The sequence below is a fragment of the Zonotrichia albicollis genome, unplaced genomic scaffold (assembly GCF_047830755.1).
Source record: "Zonotrichia albicollis isolate bZonAlb1 unplaced genomic scaffold, bZonAlb1.hap1 Scaffold_257, whole genome shotgun sequence".
In the NCBI taxonomy this organism is placed as follows: Eukaryota; Metazoa; Chordata; class Aves; order Passeriformes; family Passerellidae; genus Zonotrichia; species Zonotrichia albicollis.
The window spans coordinates 453024-473198 of record NW_027428429.1 but is presented as its reverse complement, the minus strand read 5'-3'; the positions used below and the strand labels follow the sequence as shown (position 1 = coordinate 473198).

The following is a 20175-nucleotide window of genomic DNA, read 5'->3' as shown; positions in this document are numbered from 1 at the left end:
CCCCTCAAATTTCTAACATAGTTTCTCATGATTCTTCTAATGATTATACAATAATTGTATTTAATTACTAATCAATCATCACATCGAAAAAATTATATCATTTATCATATACTGCTTAAGTAAATGCAATTTCACATGATCTGGCACACACAAAGCCTAACATTTTCAGAGTCTATCTTTAACATTTTTCCAGGGCCCCACTAAGTCTAGCTTCTTTCTAATTCCCCAAATTTTATGATTTTAAAACCTTTTACTATCACTCCCACTCTCATCTAAGATGACGAACCACCCGACACCATAAAGAAGAGGATTATGTCATAATAACCAAATATGAAAATCTCATAAGACCTAACAGAAAAGAATGACCTAATGAAAACCCCTAGAACAACAAGCCACCATGCAAATAAAAAATTAAAATAACACCTCTAACCAGAGAAAACATAAGACAACATCAGGACCATGGTCAGAGCTTTTTGCCTTCGTCACCCCAACCAGAACAGGCCAAGTGCAGTACAGGGACCATGGACCTGAAACCATCAGTGCCTACCCAGAGACTCTTGAAAGGAGAGAAAATTCAGCTCTGCCAGGCCTTGCTCAGCATTGCAGTTCCCTGCTCAGAGCCTTGGGCTACCTGCAATCCTGGCCTCAAGGATCTGCTCTCACCAGGCCCTGGGCAGCCTTTGACACTCCCTGCCCTCAGTGGGGCCCAGCCATGCTCCAAGGCACTTGGAGTTTTGCTGCTGACTCTTTGAGCAGCTTCTCCATCCTTCTCTGCATGCCTGAAGTTCCTGGACCCAGCCCCAAATCCAGAGTGGGGCTGATTAAAATACAGAAAGTGCATAGGAGATCTTTGTCTCCCTTCCATTGTCTTTGAGTCTCCAGGGCTTGTCCAGCGATTGAAGTCAGTTTGGAGTTGTCTTCAAGGGGGAGATTTCAAAGTGCACATCAGGATTTTTGGTTTTAGTCAAGGAAATACTTTTTTGTTTTTATTTCAGAGAAGAGGGGATAGAAGCATGTCCCAGGTGATCTTGATGCTGAATGTCTCCTTAGGAGGTCTGGGCAGGGAGAAGAATGAGCTCCTTGCTGGCTGAGCCTGTTTGGCCAAGCTGCTCCTCACCCCCAGCCTCACCATGTCTGACAGCATCCACCTGGGACTGACAACCCAAAACATCCAAAAATATTAATGGAATTTATTATTTTGTTTTTATTCTGTAACACATTATTTAGTGTTAATATTTCATTATTTATACATTAATTATATTTATTGATATTTATAACAACAGCATTAGTTTTTATAACCTAGGTTTAATATTTATATAAAAAAGCAATACAGTTTTATCAGCCAAGAAAATTAATGCTCAATATTTCTAAGTAACACAAGTCCCTTCATTAAATATTTTAAGTTCTATTAGCTTTTCATTTATTCCTCTTTCTTACAAATAGTTATATTTGTACTCTTTTAGTCATCTTTTTTATAATCTTTTTACAATACAGTGTCAAGGGGGGGGCAACATTGGATCCCTGGAGATATTTCTGGGGCCAGTTTGGGGCACTTTTGGGTCGGGGGAGGGAATTCAGAGAGAACTTGAGGGTCTGGAGGACACTTGGGGGAGCCAGGTGGGCACTTGGAGGGGCACTCAGGGATTCTGAGGGACAATTGGGGGTCCAGGGGGCCCCTTGGGGATGCAGGGGGCCCCTTGGAGATCAGGGAGGGGAATTTGGGGCCCTTCGGGGTCCGGGCGGGCCCTTGGGGGGCTCTGACGGGGCTCTGACGGGGCGCGGGGGTGATGGGAGTTGTAGGCGCGGGTATCCTAAGGTTTAAAGAGGCTACGGAGCCTCACGGGAGTTTAAGGCGAAGCTGCAATGGCTCCCGGTGGGGTGTGGGGCATGATGGGAGCTGTAGTCCCAGAAGTGGTTCGAACACGATGTTTGGGGGTCCGGGATGGCTCTTGGGGGACACTTTTGCATCTGAGCTGCGACTTCAGGTCCTTGGGGGAACATAAACGGTTTGGGAGCCCTTGGGAGGAGGTCTGGGACCTCTGACCAGGATCTTTAGGGCTCAGGGCATGGCAGGACTTTTAGGCGCGGGACTGTGTTCTGAGGAGCTCTGGGGCTGCAGGGCATGAGAAGAGATGAATTCCCAGAAGTGGCTGTACCGGGCATCTGTGGGGTTGGGAGCACTCAGGAGTTCAGGGACGCTTCTAGGGGCTCCCGAATTGTGGTAGTGTGTTGTTAAGTTTCTTGTGTTATTCCCCCAATTTTTGTATTGTTCTCCCCTATTATGTGTAAAATGTTTTCGTTCCCCCTTCTTTCCCGCCACCGTTAGCCTGCCAGCTAAGTTGCTATAGCAACCGCTATTCATAGTTGCCGATATGTAATTGCTCCTCCCCTGGTTTCCCTGATAAGTGAAAGTTGTTTCCTCCCTGTCCAGTCAATCACTCCCTTCCTCCTCCCAGGTTTCGAGAACCTTCTCCTCTCTGGAGATGGTGGTTGGCTGGGGTCCCAGGACACCTCCTTTACCTTTTGATTATTGGTCTCCATGGAGTGTCAGTTCTGTGAAGTTCATCCCCTCACCTTTCCCGATTGGCTCCGCCTGTACCCACCCCCCTCCTTTATAATCCTGTTTTCACCCCCTATGAAAGAAACTTTTTCCCGGCTGGTTTCCCGGTGTTTTTGGATCCTGCATCACCTTCAATAAACCGATGTTTAACCCCCGGGAAATGGTCAGCTCCGTTCCTCTCCTATACCAGCGAGGTACGCCAGTCCGCAGCCAGCACAGCCCGAGGCCATCAGACGCCGAAGGGTGATGGCCAGGAATTGCAGAGGGGCGTTGGCCTTTCGCCCTCAGCTAGTCGGACTTTAAACTTCGGGCCACATATGTTCTCCTCTGCACCGAATGAGCGCTGAGGGGACACTGAGGGATCCTGGAGGGTCTGGGGGACACTTACGGGACAGATGGGGGGCCGATGGGGGATTTCTGTAGAGACACAGGGCATGATGGGCGTTGTAGTCCCATCTTGAATATGGCTCAATTGGGCCGCGGGGCAAGACAGGAGTTGTAGGCAAAAATAAAATATGGCGCTACTCTAGGCACCGCCCTCAGGCCTGGATCCCTGGTGCCGATTGGCTGCTGGCGTAATGGGAGGGAGCATTGGCAAATGGGATGCGGTGGAGGTGGGACCAGCTCATTCACCTTCCTTAAGTCCCTCCCAGTATAACCCCAGTACAGCCCAGTTCATCCCAATTTGGATCAAGTTCAACCCCCTACAGTGCCCCTCCAATCCCTCCCAGTACAGCCCAGTTCATCCCAATTTGGATCAAGTTCAACCCCCTACAGTGCCCCTCCAATCCCTCCCAGTACAGCCCAGTCCCTCCCAATACACTTGAGTTCATTCCCAGTCCCTTCCAATTCCCACCAATGTAGTCCACAGGATGCCCCAGTGTCCCCGAGTCTTCTCCACAATGTCCCTAGTTTCCCCAGTTTGCACCAGTAGCACCCCAGTGTCACTCCCAGTATGTCCCAGTGTCTCCCACAGCATTCACAGTGTTCCCCAGTATGTCCCAGTCCTCCCCAGTGTTTCCAAGGACAGTTTAATTTCTCTTGGTGGCCGTGGCAGCCAAACCCAGCAGTGGGGTCAGTGCAGTGCCCATGGCCACAGCCCCTTGCAGGGGCCCAGTGCAGCTTGGGCTGATGATCCACCCTCACAGCTGGCCCAGGGCAGCTCTGCAGTGGCTTTGGTGGCACCTGGGGCTGGCACACACCTGAGCAGTGTGTCTGTTTGAGTGGGGAAACTCAGGAGTTTCAGATTGCTTCAAAAAACCCCAAAAAGGGAAAACCCCTCTTAAGCTGAGTGCAGCCAGCTCTCCAAGCACAGCAGGTCCCAGGGGAGTGAGGACAGACAGGATGGGGCTGGGCAATGTGGAGCAAGGTTGTCCACACTGGGTCAGAGCTCCAGGCACAGGTTCTGTAAGCAGGCCAGAGCTGCTGAGGAGAGACCTGGGTCAATATCAATCACAGAATGCTGCAATCACCTCTGCTCTAAAGAGAAATAAAATAAAACACATCCTTTAAAATAGGAATGTGTATATCTTAAAAAGTCTTGAAATCTTTCTCCATAACTGGACTAGGAAAAGTTAAATGATTCTCACAGGGCTTTGATGTTGTTTACATCACACTCAGTCCCTGAGAGAGTGTTCAACAAACTTCTCAAGAACTCAAAATTAAATTGAAAGTCTGAAGTTTCTTGAAGTTGTTATGGGTCCCACTGAGGAACACAACTGGGAAAGTGTCCCCAGGTTCCAGTTAGAGCAGAACACTGGAGGCAGTGATGACAGCTGGGGACAAACAAGGCACAGGTGTCTCTGGTGCTGAGCACACCTGGATGTGTTTCAGGAATGCAAAGGGCCAAGGCCTGAGCCCCAGCCCCTGGCCAGGCAGATCCTGTCCCTCTCTCCTTGCTCAGGGCTCTTCCCAGGATGGGCACTGGCATGTGGGGATGTGCAATGCAAAGGGCAGGAGCATGGGGCGGCCCCTGCCAGGCTGCTGAGCAGGGACAAGGAGGCAATGAGGCCCCAGTCCTGCAAGGGTCACTTGTCTCCTGCTCCTGCCTCAGGCCCAGGCCCAGCAGCCATGGCCAAAGTGCTGCCCAAGTTGGCTCTGGCAGGGCTGTCTTGCAGCTGCTGCCCATCCCTGTGCCCTGTGCAGCCCAGGCTGTCCCACGGTGTCCCTGTCCTGTGCCTCTGTCCCTGCAGGCTGTCGGCATCCCCCGGCTGCCCCACCTTGCTGGGCCCTTCCTTTGCTGACAGCTCTGCCTCCTGCCTGCCTCTGCCTGCCCACACAAAGCCTGTGGCTGATACCAAAAGGGTTCATTCCATTTTTGCCCTGCCTGTGATCTTTCAGCACAGGAACAAGGCATGCAGGGGCTGCTTTCCCAGCAAGAATGGTTGGAAGAAAAGAAGACAACATCTGGCTCAAGGGTGCAGGGATAGAGAAAACAGGGACTGAATCTGGGAACTTGGAGTGGGTTTTATGGAAATCGGTAAATTGTAATTCACATTTAGGGACTGTATATAAGCAACAGCCTGCTAGAATCTTGTGTCCATGTAAGTTTAGAAGTTATCCCATGTTGCACCAAAGACCTGAATAAATGATGCCCTCATAAAGACCAACTTAGTGTTCAGGAGCCTTATTCTGATATTTCAGAGATTTGGTGACAGCGGGGCCTCACAGACCCAAGGAGTCAGCTGTGACACTGTGGAACTCCATGGAAAAAAGGGTCCATTGTGACACAGCAGAACCACATGGAACCAAAATCCATTTTGGCACATTGGGGCCACATTGAACCAATGGTCCATTGTGATACTGCGGATCCAAGGAGACCATTGTGACCCTGAGAAACCTCTTGGAACCAAGGGGCCATTGAGACACAGCAAGGCCTGGTGGAACCATGGGTCCATTGTGACACTGCAGAACCTCATGGAACCAAGGTGACCATGTTCTACTGCAGAATCTCATAGAACAAAGGGTCCATGGTGACACTGCAGAACCAAGGAGACTGCTGCTGGCAGTTTGAAAGCTCATGGAACCAGAAGTCCATTGTGACATAGCAAGACCTGATGGAACCAAGGGTCCCTTGTTAAACTCTGTTGCCTCATGGAACCATGGAGGCCATTTTTACACTTGGTGGCCTTGAGAAACCAAAGGGCCATTGTGGCACTTCAGAGACTTGTGGAGCCAAGGGGACCATAGTGACACTGTGGGGCTCCATGAAACCAGTGGTCTGTTTTGACACTGCAAGACCACATCGAATCATGAAGACCATTGTGACACTACAGGCCTAATGGAAACAAGGAACCATTGTGACACTGTGGATCTTGGCAGGCCAAGGTGCAGTTGTCACACTGTGTCACACCATGGAACCAAGGAGGCCATTGTGACACTCCAGGGCCCCATGGAACTAAGGATCCATGAACAGTGCAGGACCCCATGGAACCAAAAGTCCATTGGGACATTGCAGGGCCTCATGGAATCCTGGAGGCCATGATGGCACTTGGAGGCCTCGTTGGATCAAGGGGCACTGCAGGGCCTCACGGAACCAAGGAGACCCTTCCAACATTGTGAGTCCCTATGGAACCAAGGCTCCATTGTGACACTGCAGCACCAACAAGACCCCTGTGGCACTGCAAGGCCTCATGGAAGCAAGGGACTATTGTGACACTATGGAGCCCTATGGAAACAAGAGGCCAGAGTGACACATCTGGGCCTCATGGAACCAAGGATCCAATATGACACCACCACTGTGACACTGCAGGGCCCCATGTATCCCAGGGAACAGGTTTTGCTTGGCCTGACTGGTGCAACAGCCCTTGGCATGTCGAGGGTCTCTTCTCATGTACGCCTGAAACCCTGGGGTCTGGGCGTTCCTTCAAATGGAAAAGAACTGCCTTTCTCATTCAAGCATCCGTGGCCAAAATGGGATTCCCCCTCCAAAATTCCCAATATCCAGGGATTTCTCCCACATAAAAGCTGCCATTACCTACACATCTGGCTGACCTTGTCTTCCTGAGGGCTGGCTCTCACCTGCCTTCAAACAGTGAGGCTCTGTGCTTTCCTTCCTATGGAAAAGAACTGTCCCTCCTGCACAGGCACCCATGGCCAAAACTGGTACTTGTCCTCCAAAATTCCTGCATTCAAGGGTTTTTTCTCCCGGACAAGATCTCCCAGTACAGACAGGTCGTGCTGGCCTTGGCTTCTGGTGGTTGCCTGAACTCTGCCCTGAAACACTGGGGCTCTGCCCTTTCCATCCTAAGGGAAAAGAACCATCCTTCTTCTCCAGGTGCCCATGGTTGAAATTGGGATTCCACCTTCAAAAGTCCTATGTCCAATGATTGCTCCTACACAAAAGCTGCCATTACAGAAAGGTCTGGCTGGTCTTGGTCTCTGGTGCCTGCAGTTCATCAGCCCCTGAAGCACTGGGGTTCTGTGCTTTCCTTCCTATGGGAAAGAATCTTCTTATTCCTCCACGGCCAAAATTGCTACTCCTCCTAAAATATTCACTATATGAAGGGTTTCTCCCAGACAAAACCTGCCAGCTCTCGCTGGCATTGTGGGGTCTGATGGCCACCTGTCATCTACCCCTGAAACACTGGGGCTCTCTGCCTTCCTTGTGATGGAAATAGAACTGTCTCCTCATCCAGGGGCCATGGCCAAATTTGAGATTTGGCCCCACACAAATATAAATATAAATTTCATATATCCAAGGATAGCTCCCAAGCAAAAGCTGCCAGGAGAGACAAGTTTGGCTGGCTTGGCCTCCCAGGGGCTGCTTCTCATCTACCATAAAACCCTGGGGCTCTCTGCTTTCCTTCAGATGGAAAAGAAATGGCCTTTTCATCAAGGGACCAGTGGCCAAAACTTGTATTCTACCTCCCAAATTCTGTGTATCCAAGGATTTCTCTCAGGCACAAGCTGCAATTCCAGAAAGGTCTGGCTCACCTTGGCCCTTGGTGGCTGCTGCTCATCTGCCCCTGAAACACTGGGCCTCAGCTTTCCTTCCAATGGAAGAGAATCATTGTTCACATCAAAGTGCCCATGGGCAAAACTGAAATTCAGCCTAAAAAATTCCATCTATCCAAGGATTGCTCCATGGCAAAAGTAGCCAGGACACACAGGTCTGACTGGTCTTGTCCTGAGGTGATTTTCTTAGACTATGAGCAGAATGTTTTCATTTGCCAATACCTATCCAAAGATTTCTCCAAGGCAAAAGTAGCCAGGACACACAGGTCTGACTGGTGTTTTCCTGAGGTGATTTTCTTAGACTATGAGCAGAATGTTTTCATTTGCCAATACCTATCCAAAGATTTCTCCAAGGCAAAAGTAGCCAGGACACACAGGTCTGACTGGTGTTTTCCTGAGGTGATTTTCTTAGACTATGAGCAGAATGTTTTCATTCACCAATACCTTGGAGAGGGCCCAGATATCTCCCAAGGTGGAGTTTGGAGGCCTCAAGCACATGAACACTGTACAGGGACAGAGGAGCTCTGTGCTCAGTTGAGTAGAGACAGAGGACAGCAGAGGAGAGCCCTGGAAGAGACTGAATGGTGGTTTCAGAGGTGGTGGATCCTTTTGATATAGTAGAGAACAGACAGAGAAAGAAAGAATTAATGCAAAGGACAGATAGGGAGGGCCAGACAGGACCCAAAGAGAAAGGAATTTCCCTCCCAGGGCAGGGCAGTGGTGCTACACATCCCCCAGAAGGAGTCTGGGTCAGCCCAAGGCTTTGTGTGGGCAGGCAGAGGCAGGCAGGAGGCAGAGCTGTCAGCAAAGGAAGGGCCCAGCAAGGTGGGGCAGCCGGGGGATGCCGACAGCCTGCAGCAACAGAGGTGCAGGGCAGGGACACCGTGGGACAGCCTGGGCTGCACAGGGCACAGGGATGGGCAGCAGCTGCAAGACAGCCCTGCCAGAGCCAACTTGGGCAGCACTTTGGCCATGGCTGCTGGGCCTGGGCCTGAGGCAGGAGCAGGAGACAAGTGACCCTTGCAGGACTGGGGCCTCATTGCCTCCTTGTCCCTGCTCAGCAGCCTGGCAGGGGCCGCCCCATGCTCCTGCCCTTTGCATTGCACATCCCCACATGCCAGTGCCCATCCTGGGAAAAGCCCTGAGCAAGGAGGGAGGGACAGGATCTGCCTGGCCAGGGGCTGGGGCTCAGGCCTTGGCCCTTTGCATTCCTGAAACACATCCAGGTGTGCTCAGCACCAGAGACACCTGTGCCTTGTTTGTCCCCAGCTGTCATCACTGCCTCCAGTGTTCTGCTCTAACTGGAACTGGGGACACTTTCCCAGTTGTGTTCCTCAGTGGGACCCATAACAACTTCAAGAAACTTCAGACTTTCAATTTAATTTTGAGTTCTTGAGAAGTTTGTTGAACACTCTCTCAGGGACTGAGTCTGATGTAAACAACACCAAAGCCCTAGAGGCTCATTGAAGTCCTTGTGCTGTGTCTGTGCTGCTGAATTGGGCTGGGCTCCTGGCACAGAAGTAGCTCCTGGCAAACCAAGAAGACCTTCAAAAAGACATTTCTCCTGAGGAGCAGCTCCTCTCCCAGCCCAGCAGCACTGCGGCACTGCCTGCAGCCTCCCTGGGCACAGCACAGAGGCACAGAGAGCTTCAATCAGTCAGGGTTGGGAAGGGGCTGAGAAGTGCCTGGGGCAGAATCACTGCCAGCCCTTGGCACAGGAACCTCTGGCTTCAGGACAATGCAGCTGCAGCTCCTGGAGTGATCTCCTAAAGCTGGAACATCCCAATGCCTACAGACTCTGTGAGTAAAACTCTGAATATTTCTGGTGCAGAGGAGGTGAAATGCTCATGAAGCTCTGATATGCTGAGGGGTTCTGATAATTCATAGAATATTTCCAAGAAAGGGTTTTTGACAAAAATGTGGAAATGTCCTAAGTCTTTGTATTCAGTTTCCTGCTGTTGGAGAATGGCAGGAAAGGAGGGTTAAATGTTAAAGATAGTATGAATTATTGGTTATGAATTTTGTCAAGTGCCTGAGATATCTAAACTGTTACTTTAGTTATCAGTAGGTTCACAGGAGATCCCTAATGTGCTTTCAGCCACTCTGCCCATGGACAGCACCAGCATCACCTTTGCTGGAGCCATCAGGCTCAGGCTGAGCTGTCCTTTCTCCAAGCTGCAAACAGAACCTGCCCCAGCCAGTGCCCTGCAAACAGGCAGGGTTCTGTAGGGCCAAGGAGAGTGCACAGAGATTTGGGGTTTATGAGTGCTGGCAGGGAGAGATCAGGCACAGGGAAACACCTGCAGGAGGAAAATCTCCAGGAAGCAGAGAGAAGATCAGGGAATGAGAGAAAACAAAACCCAGCAATGCTGAGGCAGGCAGAGTTTAGAGATGTCCACAGCATCCCCTCCAGTGCAGCCCCTCCCTTGAACAAGCCCCCTCCCTCCTGTGCCCCAGCCAAGCCTCTGCCCTCAGGGCCGGGGCTCCAAGGTGTGCAGCCCCTCCTGTGCAGGCAGAGCTGCAGCAGAGCCGTGGGGCAGCTCTGCAGCCCTGGGCCCAGTTCCCTCTGCAGAGCACAGGGCTGGGAGCAGCTGCCCGGCCCTGGGGGCTCTGGAGGGGGCACAGCTGGCTCAGGGTGACACTGTCCCCAGTGCCCGGCTCTGGGCAGTGCTGTCAGTGCAGCCAGGGAAGGAGCTGCATTTCCCTCAATCCAATGCCATCATAAGGACACTTGGGAGTTTCCCTGAGATTTCAGTCCAAGCTTGGAGCTTCGTTTCATGGTGCAAACCTGTCCTAGAGCATCTCTGCATTATCTGAAAGCCCCAGGGTGAGGCACAGAAATTCTAGGATGGGAAAATGATGTTGGGTTGGTGAAATGAGCCCTGCATGTCCTTGGGTACAAATGTGTGGCTGAGACCTTGAGAAGGGGATGGACATTTGGTGGAATGTGGGGGATCTATCTGCTCTCAGCAGTGTTGGGATGGTTTTTAAAGGAAACATGGGAGAGTTATCATCCTCTGTCTGAGAATGGAGAAAGCCCAGGGAATCCTGGAACAGGACAGGGAGAAAGACCTCCTCCCCTAAATCTCCACTCACCACCTTGTCTCAGAGAACTCACTCTGTTCTCGCTGAGGGCAGCAGAAATGCTGAGAGTTTCTGACATCCGAAAATAGGTCAGCAGGAGAGGAGGAAGAGGAGCTGTAAATACTCTAGAGGATTTAAACAGATTTTATCATTCTGCTCTCTGGCAGTGAGGGTGCAGATGCTGACAGGGCCTGCTGTATTAACAAGATTTCAAAGTGGAACATGAGGACAGGTCCCTGTCTTTCTCCCCTATCTGCAGAGCAAGGCTGAATTATAAAAAACCCGGTCTGTTGTTGCCCTGAACGTCAAATCCCACTAAGCCAGCACTAGCCAGGGCTCTCCACTTGGAGCTGAAGGAAAATCTGCTTGAAAATCAAAAGGGTGTCAGAGGGTTACAGGAGAAAGGTCTGTGGGAAATAGCTTTGATTTTGCTGGAAGAAGTTTCTCCTAACTCTGTCCTTTATCCATGAACAGGTCTCCATGGCCAGCCACAGGAAATGTCCAACAGCAGCTCCATCAGGCACTTCCTCCTGCTGGCATTGGCAGACACGCGGCAGCTGCAGCTCCTGCACTTCTGCCTCTTGCTGGGCATCTCCCTGGCTGCCCTCCTGGGCAACGGCCTCATCATCAGCGCTGTAGCCTGTGACCACCACCTGCACACGCCCATGTTCTTCTTCCTGCTCAACCTGGCCCTCAGCGACCTGGGCTGCATCGGCACCACTGTCCCCAAAGCCATGCGCAATTCCCTCTGGGACACCAGGGACATCTCCTACACTGGATGTGCTGCTCAGTTCTTTCTTTTTTATTTCTTCATCTCAATGGAGTTTTCCCTCCTTACCATCATGTGCTACGACCGCTACGTGTCCATCTGCAAACCCCTGCACTACGGGACCCTCCTGGGCAGCAGAGCTTGTGCCCACATGGCAGCAGCTGCCTGGGCTAGTGCGTTTCTCAATGCTCTGCTGCACACGGCCAATACATTTTCCCTGCCCCTGTGCCATGGCAATGCCCTGGGCCAGTTCTTCTGTGAAATCCCACAGATCCTCAAACTCTCCTGCTCCAAATCCTACCTCAGGGAACTTGGGCTCATTGCTCTGAGTTCCTGTTTAGCACTTGGTTGTTTTGTGTTCATTGTTTTCTCCTATGTGCAGATCTTCAGGGCTGTGCTGAGAATCCCCTCTGAGCAGGGACGGCACAAAGCCTTTTCCACCTGCCTCCCTCACCTGGCTGTGGTCTCTCTATTCATCAGCACTTCATTTTTTACCTATCTGAAGCCACCCTCGATGTCCTCCCCATCCCTAGATCTGGCCCTTTCAGTTCTGTACTCGGTGGTGCCTCCAGCCCTGAACCCCCTCATCTACAGCCTGAGGAACCAGGAGCTCAAGGCTGCAGTGAGGAGACTGATGACTGGATGTTTTCAGGAACATTAAACTGCTGGCCAATTTCTGAAAATCCCTTGTAATAAAAGACATTTTTGAGCCTTCTTGTTGGTTTCATTTTGGAGGTTCTTTTCCTTTGTTTTACTTTTTTCATATTGTCTAAAAAGAAAAGCCATTCCTTGTACCATTTCTCATTTTATTTCTCTCCACCTTCCTTGTGGGCACAGACTGTGTCAATGAGGGGCTGTGCTCTCAGTGGCTATAAAAAACTAAGAGGTGTGCAAGCGATGTTTTCTGCACAGATGCCCTTTTGTTGCCTTCTCTGGAGCTGTAGCAGCAATATCTGTGTGCAGAGCTGGGGGCAAATCAGTGCTGGCACAGAATCTCTACTCCTGCTGGCCACACCATTCCTGGTCCAGGCCAGGAGCCATTGGCCTTCTTGGCCACCGGGGCACACTGCTGCCTCAGGTCCAGCCTGCTGTCCATCAGTCCCTGCAGGTCCCTTTCTGCCTGGCTGCTTTCCAGGCACTCTGTCCCCAGCCTGTAGCATTGCAGGGCTTGTTGTTGGCCAAAGGACAGGACCCAGCACTTGGACTTTTAAAACCTCACCTTGTTGGATTTGGGCCCTGGATGCAGCCTGTCCAGGGCCCTGTGCAGGGCCCTCCTACCCTCCAGCAGATCCACACTCACATCCAGCTTGGTGTTGTCTGCCAAGATGTCCTTGGTTCCATGAGGGCCCGCAGTGTCAGAATGGCCCCTTGGTTCCACTGCACCCTGGAGTCTCCCAATGGTCTCCTTGGTTTTGCAGTGTCAAAATGGTGAAACCCCTTGGTTACACGAGGCCCTGCAGTGTCACAATGGCCTCTGTGGTTCCACGAGGACCCAGTGTGTCACAGTGCACTCTCTGGTTCCATTTGGCTCCACAGCACCACAATGGACCCCTGGTTCTGTGGGGCTGCATGCTGTCACCATGGTCCCCATAGTTCCATGAGGCCCTGCAGTGTCACAATGGCCCCAGAGTGTCCCATTCATCACAGAATGACAGAATCAAATAGGCTGGAAAAGACCTTTGGGATCATCAAGTCCAATCGATGCCCTAATACTGCCTTGTCACCCAGACCATGCCACTAAGTGCCACTGGAGAGGGACAGTGACTCTGACACCTCCCCCCTGGCCAGCCCATTCCAGTTCCCACTCACCCTTTCTGTGAAGAACCTCTTCCTATTGTCCAGCCTGAACCTCCCATGGTGCAGCTTAAGTCTGTGTCTTCTTGTCCTGCCCTCCAGCAGATCCACACTCACACCCAGCTTGATGCCATCTGCAATTTGTGAATGGTGGACTCGATCCCCTCACCCAGATCATCAGTGAAGATATTAAACAGGACTGGGCCCAGCACAGATCCCTGGGGGACACCACCAGTGCCTGGACACTGGCTGGGTGCAGCACCATCCCCACCACTCCCTGGGCCCTGCCTCCAGCCAGCTCTTAAATGTCCCAGCGAGGAGAACCTTCCCAAGCCATGGGCTGCAGCTTTTCCAGGGAATGCTGTCAGAGACACTGTCAAAGGCTTTGCTGAAGTCCAGGCACACAACATCCACAGCCTTTCCTGCATCCACAGGTGGGTCACCTGGTCATAAAAGGAGACCAGGTTGGTCAGGCAGGACCTGCAACCCCTAAATCCACACTGGCTGTCTCTGATCCCTCAGCCATCCTGTGATGGCACTCAAGTGATCTGTTCCATAACCTTGCCGGGCACCCAGGTCAGGCTGAGAGGCCTGGAGTTCCCCAGCTCCTCCTTCCAGCCCTGCTTGGGGATGGGCTCACACTGGCACCTCCAGTCCTCTGGGACCTCCCTGCTGAGCCAGCACTGATGGTAAATGATGGAGAGCAGCTTGGGGAGCTCATCCACCAGCTCCCTCATCCCCCTAGCATGGATCCTATCCGATCCCATACACCTGTGAGCATCTGAGTGGCTCAGCAGGTCACCAACTGCTTCTTCCTGGATTCCAGGGGTCTGTTCTGCTCCCTGTGCCCATCCACCAGTTCAGGAGAATACTTGTCCTGAGAACAGCCTGTCCTAATATTGAAAATTGAGAAAAACAAGGTGTTAAGTAGCTCAGCCTTTTCCTTATCTTTAGTGTCTATATTCTCCACTGCCTCCAAGAAAGAGTAGAGGTTCTCCTTCTCCCTCCTTTTGCTAAAAATATTATATACAAACTTTTGTTTTTACAGGATTGGCCAGGTTAAGTCTAATTGAGCTTTCACCTCTCTGATTTTCTTTCTGCATAACCTAAGGACATATTTAAACACTTCCTGAACTGCCAGTCCTTTTTTCCCCTGAGTTCCCACAAAAGCTCCATGGGCAGCCAGGACAGTCGTTTTCCTGACTAGTTCATCTTTTGCCACACTGGGACAGGCTGCTCCTTCCCCCTTAAGATTACTTTCTTGAAATGTGCCCATCCTTCCTGGATCCCTTTGTTTTTAAGGGCTGTTTCCCTTAAAAAAATCAGGACCTGATTTGGTGCTCCCCAAATCAGCATCCTGAATAGGCCAAAGTCTGCCCTTCCTAATTCCAGTGCAGAAGTTTTGTTGCTGCCCCTCCTTCTTTCACAGAACATTGAAAACTTGATTATTTCGTTGTTACTGTGTCCCAGGCAGCCTCCGAGCCCCACATCTGCCACCAGCCCTTCTCTGTTTGTGAACAGTAGCAGACAGAGCTTTCCTTGGCAGTGGGAGTGTTACCAAAAATTTGGTAAAACAGAAAACTCCTTAACACCAATGTAGCATTAAGAAGCAGCATTCTTTATTCAGCTGGATTCACAGGGGATAGCTTCTCCCAAAGCCGTGCATGCTGAGCACAGGAAAGTTTCTATTTATATTCTGTATTTTCATGCTGAGCACAGGAAAGTTTCTGTTTATATTCTGTATTTTGCACACATATTCATTGATTGTCCTGGACTAAACATACATATGATAATCATGTCCCCAAAAGCATTAACAGGTTTCCCCTCCCCTTTTGCATGTGTTCTTCTGTCCTGGGGGTCTCTCTGGTGATCCCTGGTGGTCATGGACCCCAATATTCCCGTGGGCCTGGCTGAGCTGGCAGGACACCGAGGCTGCTGAACTTCCAGTTCCCCTTATCCCACAATGGGCACTGTGTGCTTTCCATAGGCCTGGTGATTTGGAGAACAAGCTCCAGGTATCAGCTCAGCTGGTGGAGACAACTTATGATCTGCTAACATGAGGTCACATCACAGAGTGGGTTATGTGAGGTCATTTAGCATCTATGACATCATACACTGTCTCTGTGACATCACAGAGCCAGCTGTGACATCACAGGGCAGAGATCTGACATTACAGAGCAGATGATGACATCAGAGATTTGGTTGTGACATTAGAGAATGGGCTGTGACCTCACAGAGCAAGCTGTGACATCCCAGAGGGGCTGTGTGACATCCCAGCAGGGCTGTGTCAGGTCACTGTGTTGGTCACTCTGCCCCAGCTCCCCCTCACAGTTTCTCCCAACAAGTCCAATGCTGTTCATGCCCAGCAGGGTCCCTGTCCCCTGGGATCCCCCCAGCCCACCTGGAGCCACAGCCTCCATCAAAGGATGTTCCACAGGATCCACCCCAGAGCCTGACAGGGGACAAGGGGCCAGGGTTGTGTGACCAGGACATCAAGGACTGGGATTATCCAGGTCACTGTGGCCTGGGTTGGGTTCCCCAGGGCAGGAAAGATGTCTGGCAGCTGGAGCAGGGTCTGGGAAGGGCCTCCAAGGTGGGGCTGGAGCCCTTGGGCTTTGGGCAGAGGCTGAGGGAGCTGGGCTTGTCCAGCCCAGAGCAGGGAAGGCTGAGGGGCTCCTCATGCCAGCCTGGCAGTGCCAGCGAGGAGGGGATGGAGAACATAGAGCCAGGCTCTTCACAGGGGGACCTGGTGGGAGACAAAAGCCAATGGGTGGAAGGGGAAAGAAGAGACATCAGCCAGGCCATGAGGAGATGAAATGAGTCAGGCTGCTTTCAGCTTTTCCTCAACACCAAGAGCACCCTGACCTCCCATCTCCATCCACCACTGACAGCTTGGCAAATCAGGAATTGTTGGAGCTGTTTTGCCCCCACTCCAGGATGAGCATCCTGATACAAGAACTTAATTGTTCTTTTGTCTGAAATTAATTTTAGTATGGAAATCACCTGTGAATGGTGGACTCATCAGATGCTGCTGGGACGTTGCACATATCTCAGGGAGGATTGTGATTGTTATGAAATGGTGTCCTGTTCAACTGGGGCCTGTTTGCCATGAAGAGAAATTTTCTGTGCCTCTGAGTGTCACCAGTTCCACACCCCCCAAAAGACACAAACGTGATGAATTGTGGTTCTCACTCCAGTGGTAGCACTTGGACCTCCCTCCATAGCCAGAGCAGAGCTCCTTTATCCCACAAAGTCCCAGGCAATGCAGGGATGAAGGAAACAGGACAGGCTGTGGGGATCAGGGGCAGGGTAGGGCCAGGGATTTGGGGTGGTTGTAAGCCCAGGGTAGGACCTGGCCCTTGGCTGTGGTGAACCTCATCCAATTGTCCTGGGCCCATGGCTCCATCCTGTCCAGATCTATCTGCAGAGCTTCCTGCCCTCCAGCACAGCCACACTGCCACCCAGCTTGGGCTCATCTGGGAACTGACTGAGGGTACTCTCGATGGCCTCATCCAGATCAGCAACAAAGAGATTGAACTGACCTAGCCCCAGTTCTGAGCCCTGGGGACACCCCTGGATGTGACTCCATTCCTCAGCTGCTCTGAGTGCCAGGGGATGGATGAGGGAAATGGTAGGGAGGAGATAGAGACAAAGTGTGATTGATTTTCAGCCATGAAGGGTCTGGATTTTCATATCTGTTCAAACTGCATGAAGAGGTGCTGGGGGTCAATATCAATTGGACATTGCTGATATCAATCTATGAACAAAATCAGAAAACACGAAAAAACAGTTCTCTCTGCATTGTTTTAAATACACTATATTCACTTTAAATAGACTTCTGAATTCTGTCTAATTAACCAAAGAACACTTGAAAACTTAGATTATTCCCAAGGGCTTTTCTTGTTCAGGTGTGTTTGGAACAAATATTTATGAGCCTTTTACATTGAATTTCTGAACGGAAGACCTCAAGAAAAAAGAGGCCTCTCATCATCAACCTCCAAGTGGCTGAGAATCCATTGCCATCAGAGCAGCAATGAAGAGAAATGGGCACAGCTTTTTGGCAGGCCCAGCTCCGGCATGGGCCCTGGGCCTGGAGCAGGAGCAGCTCTTGAGGGCACCAAGACCACGGCTCTTGTGCTGCCCTAGGCAGATGGGATGGCAGCAGGGGCTGCAGAGCTCTCAGCACCTCAGCCCGATGGGGAGCAGGGCAGCCAGGGAGCCTCCTTTGGCCTTGGCCAAGCACCTTCCCCCATGGCTGGGACTGAGTCCTGTGGCAGCTGCAGCTGCTGCTGTGCCCTTGGCAGGGGCTGAGGCTGTGGGGCAGTGGCCAGAGCAGCCTGGCCTGAGCAGAGGTGTGGGGCCAGAGCCAGCTGGGCTGGGCTGGGGAGAGGCCCTTGGTGCTGCCCAGAGCTCAGGGCAGCTGGCAGAGCTTGCAGGGAGCTGGACTGAGCTCAGAGAGCCTGGCCCAGAAACCATCAGTGTCCATCTCAGCCTGGCTGAGCGTGCAGGGGCAGGACTCAGGCCAGGCCTTGTGGGGCAGGGCCAGCGCCTGTGCAAGGCATTGCAAACAGGCAAGTGGCCCAGAGAGGAGGCTGCTCTGTGCCCTTAGTGGCATGGACGGAGCAGGGAGGGGGCCCAGGACATTTGTCAGCGCCAGCCTCTGTGCCCATGCATTGGCAGCCCTGGCTCCTGAGCCCAGCTTTGGCCTGGGCTGAGTTTGGCTGTGGCCCAGCTCCATCCTCCTGTAGGGCTCAGGGCCTGTTCCCGGCCATGGCCAGCCCTGGCTGCCTCTCTGCTGGCCCAGAGGCCGGCAGAGCCCGGGGCAGGGCTGTCTGTGCAGCCCCACAGGTGCCAGGGGCTCTGCAGGAGCTGGCAGAGGCTGCCCAGCAGGGAGGCCATGGGGCACAGAGCCCCAAGGCTGCTGGGGCACCACGGCACAGGGGCCGTTCCCAGTTGCAATGCTCCTGGCCTGAGCTTGGCCTGCACAGGGGCTGGGCCACCATGGCTGGGCCAGCACAGAGCCACAAAGGGGCCACAGAGACACTGCCAGGGACTGACAGCAAGGCCAGGCACACACAAGCAATTGCTGAGCATGGCCTGCGCTGGCCAGGCCTGACTGTGCCAAAGGCAGAGCTCAGCTTCCCTGGGGGCTGCAGGAACAGTCCAGAGCCCAAAGAGTCTCCATGGCTGTGCTGGAGACCAAGGCTGCAGGAGGGAAATGCAGGGCTGCTGCGGGACGGGGAGGGCATTGATTTCCAGCACACATCTCAGCTCTCTGATGATCCCGGCACCATGCTGGGCCCTGTTTCAGACTGGAGCAGAGCAGATGTTGATGGGACAGGAGCCCTGCGGGGCTGTCAGGGACCTGCAGCTTGCAAGGTGCTCTGCTCTCCCCCAGGTGCTCTTGGAGTGATCCAATCGTAGCTGGGCACCTCAGGGCACAAGAGGCACTGCCTGTTCATGGGCGCACAACTGATGTCTGCCTGGAAAGGGGCTCAGGTTTTAATACCTGTTAGTTCCATAATATACAAGCAAATATTGATTATCTGTGCAATTTGAGTACTCTTAAGGAATGGCAACCTTTTCCCACCAGAAACGGGGATTTCCTGGAAGCGTACTGATGGCAGGAGAAGAAATACTGATCTTCCCATCTACTTTTGTCACCAATAATCAGTCTATTATTTAATTCCTCTCTTTTCTATCAAGTGCTTCCATCTCTCTTGGTTAAACGGCCATGTCTAGGGACATCTATTCACCAGAGCAGCTGGATATTTCTTCTTCCCATTGGTCCCAGATTTCCTCCACCAGATGCTCTGTGGTCATTCAAGTGCCTCATAACTGACTGGTTTCATGCTTTGGCCTTCAGGGAGTTGCCCAAACTTTCTGAAATTTAAATAAATATCACATAAGGCGACATCTTAATTGTCTTTATATCTATTACAGAATTACCTTTTCTTATATCTATGTCTAAAACTGTTCCTGCATAAAAATCTATTGGGGATGGTGGACATGTCAGATGATGCTGGGACATTCCAGAGAGCTGAGAGAAGAGCTGTGGTGGTTATTAAACTGTTCAAATATTCAATTTGTGTTTGTTGGCACGAAACCTTTCTGTGCCTCTGAGTGTCACCAGTCCCTGAGCCCAAAAGACATAAACCTGCTGAGTTGTGGGTCCCACTGCAGGGGCACTTGGACCTTGGCTCTGCACAGGAGAGCTCTTCATCCCATTTCTCTCTTTTCCTCCCTCTGAGCATGGAGGGAGCTCCTGACTTCAGCCTGTGACTTGTGTGTGCAAAGAGCAAATCTGGGCAGAATTGGGGCAGGAAGGGTTTGGGGGGACCTTGGGATCTGTGCTGGGCACAGAAGGTGCTTTCCATTGTTCTGAGGCTTTCTGCTGTGCAAAGTGGATTCAATATCCAGCAGATTAATGACTTTTGCATTTGATAGAGCCGTGCCTTCCCCTAGCTTTGTTGGCTGACAATAAAGGAAGATCCTTCTGTGGCTCAGGCAGCTCCTTCTCCAAGGAAAGCAGGTGGGAGTTGGAGCCAAGGAGCTGAAAGCTGCAGGTGCAGCCTGGGCTGGAGGGAGCTCAGATTTGCACAAGGCTGCTCTGAGTGCCAGGGCTTGGGTGGGGGAAATGGTGGGGTGGGGGGCAGGGACAGAGTCAGATTGATTGTCAGCCATGAAGGGTCTTGATTTTCATACCCAGTCAAATTGCATGAGGAGGTACTTGGATTCAATGTCAATTGGACATTGCACATGTCAATGAATTACTAGTAAAAAAAAAAAAATTACAGGACCTAAAAAATATTTTCTTGCTGTTTTTTTTTAAATTCAGGGTATTGACATTGAATTGGCTTCTGAAATCTGACTAATCAACCACAAATGATTTGAAAACTTTAATCAGATTATTCCCAGAGGCTTGGCTTTTTAAGGTGATCTCAATGTGAATGAGCCCTGGGACACTGAATTCCTGAACTTAAGAGTTGAAGGCTGAACAAGCCTCTGGAGC

The 20175-nt window shown here is 51.6% G+C and overlaps 1 protein-coding gene across 1 annotated transcript; it reads left to right on the top strand.

The window, feature by feature from the left end:
- The first annotated feature begins 11097 nt into the window (after positions 1-11097).
- LOC141727917 (olfactory receptor 14J1-like) lies at positions 11098-12030 on the top strand. The gene has a single exon (XM_074534200.1). It carries the CDS (start codon positions 11098-11100, stop codon positions 12028-12030), a length of 933 nt encoding a protein of 310 aa, XP_074390301.1.
- The last annotated feature ends 8145 nt before the right edge of the window (positions 12031-20175 follow it).

What these genes read in the sequence shown, in the direction of transcription:
- LOC141727917 (XM_074534200.1), top strand. Translation starts at nt 11,098, where the DNA reads ATGTCCAACAGCAGCTCCATCAGGCACTTCCTCCTGCTGGCATTGGCA.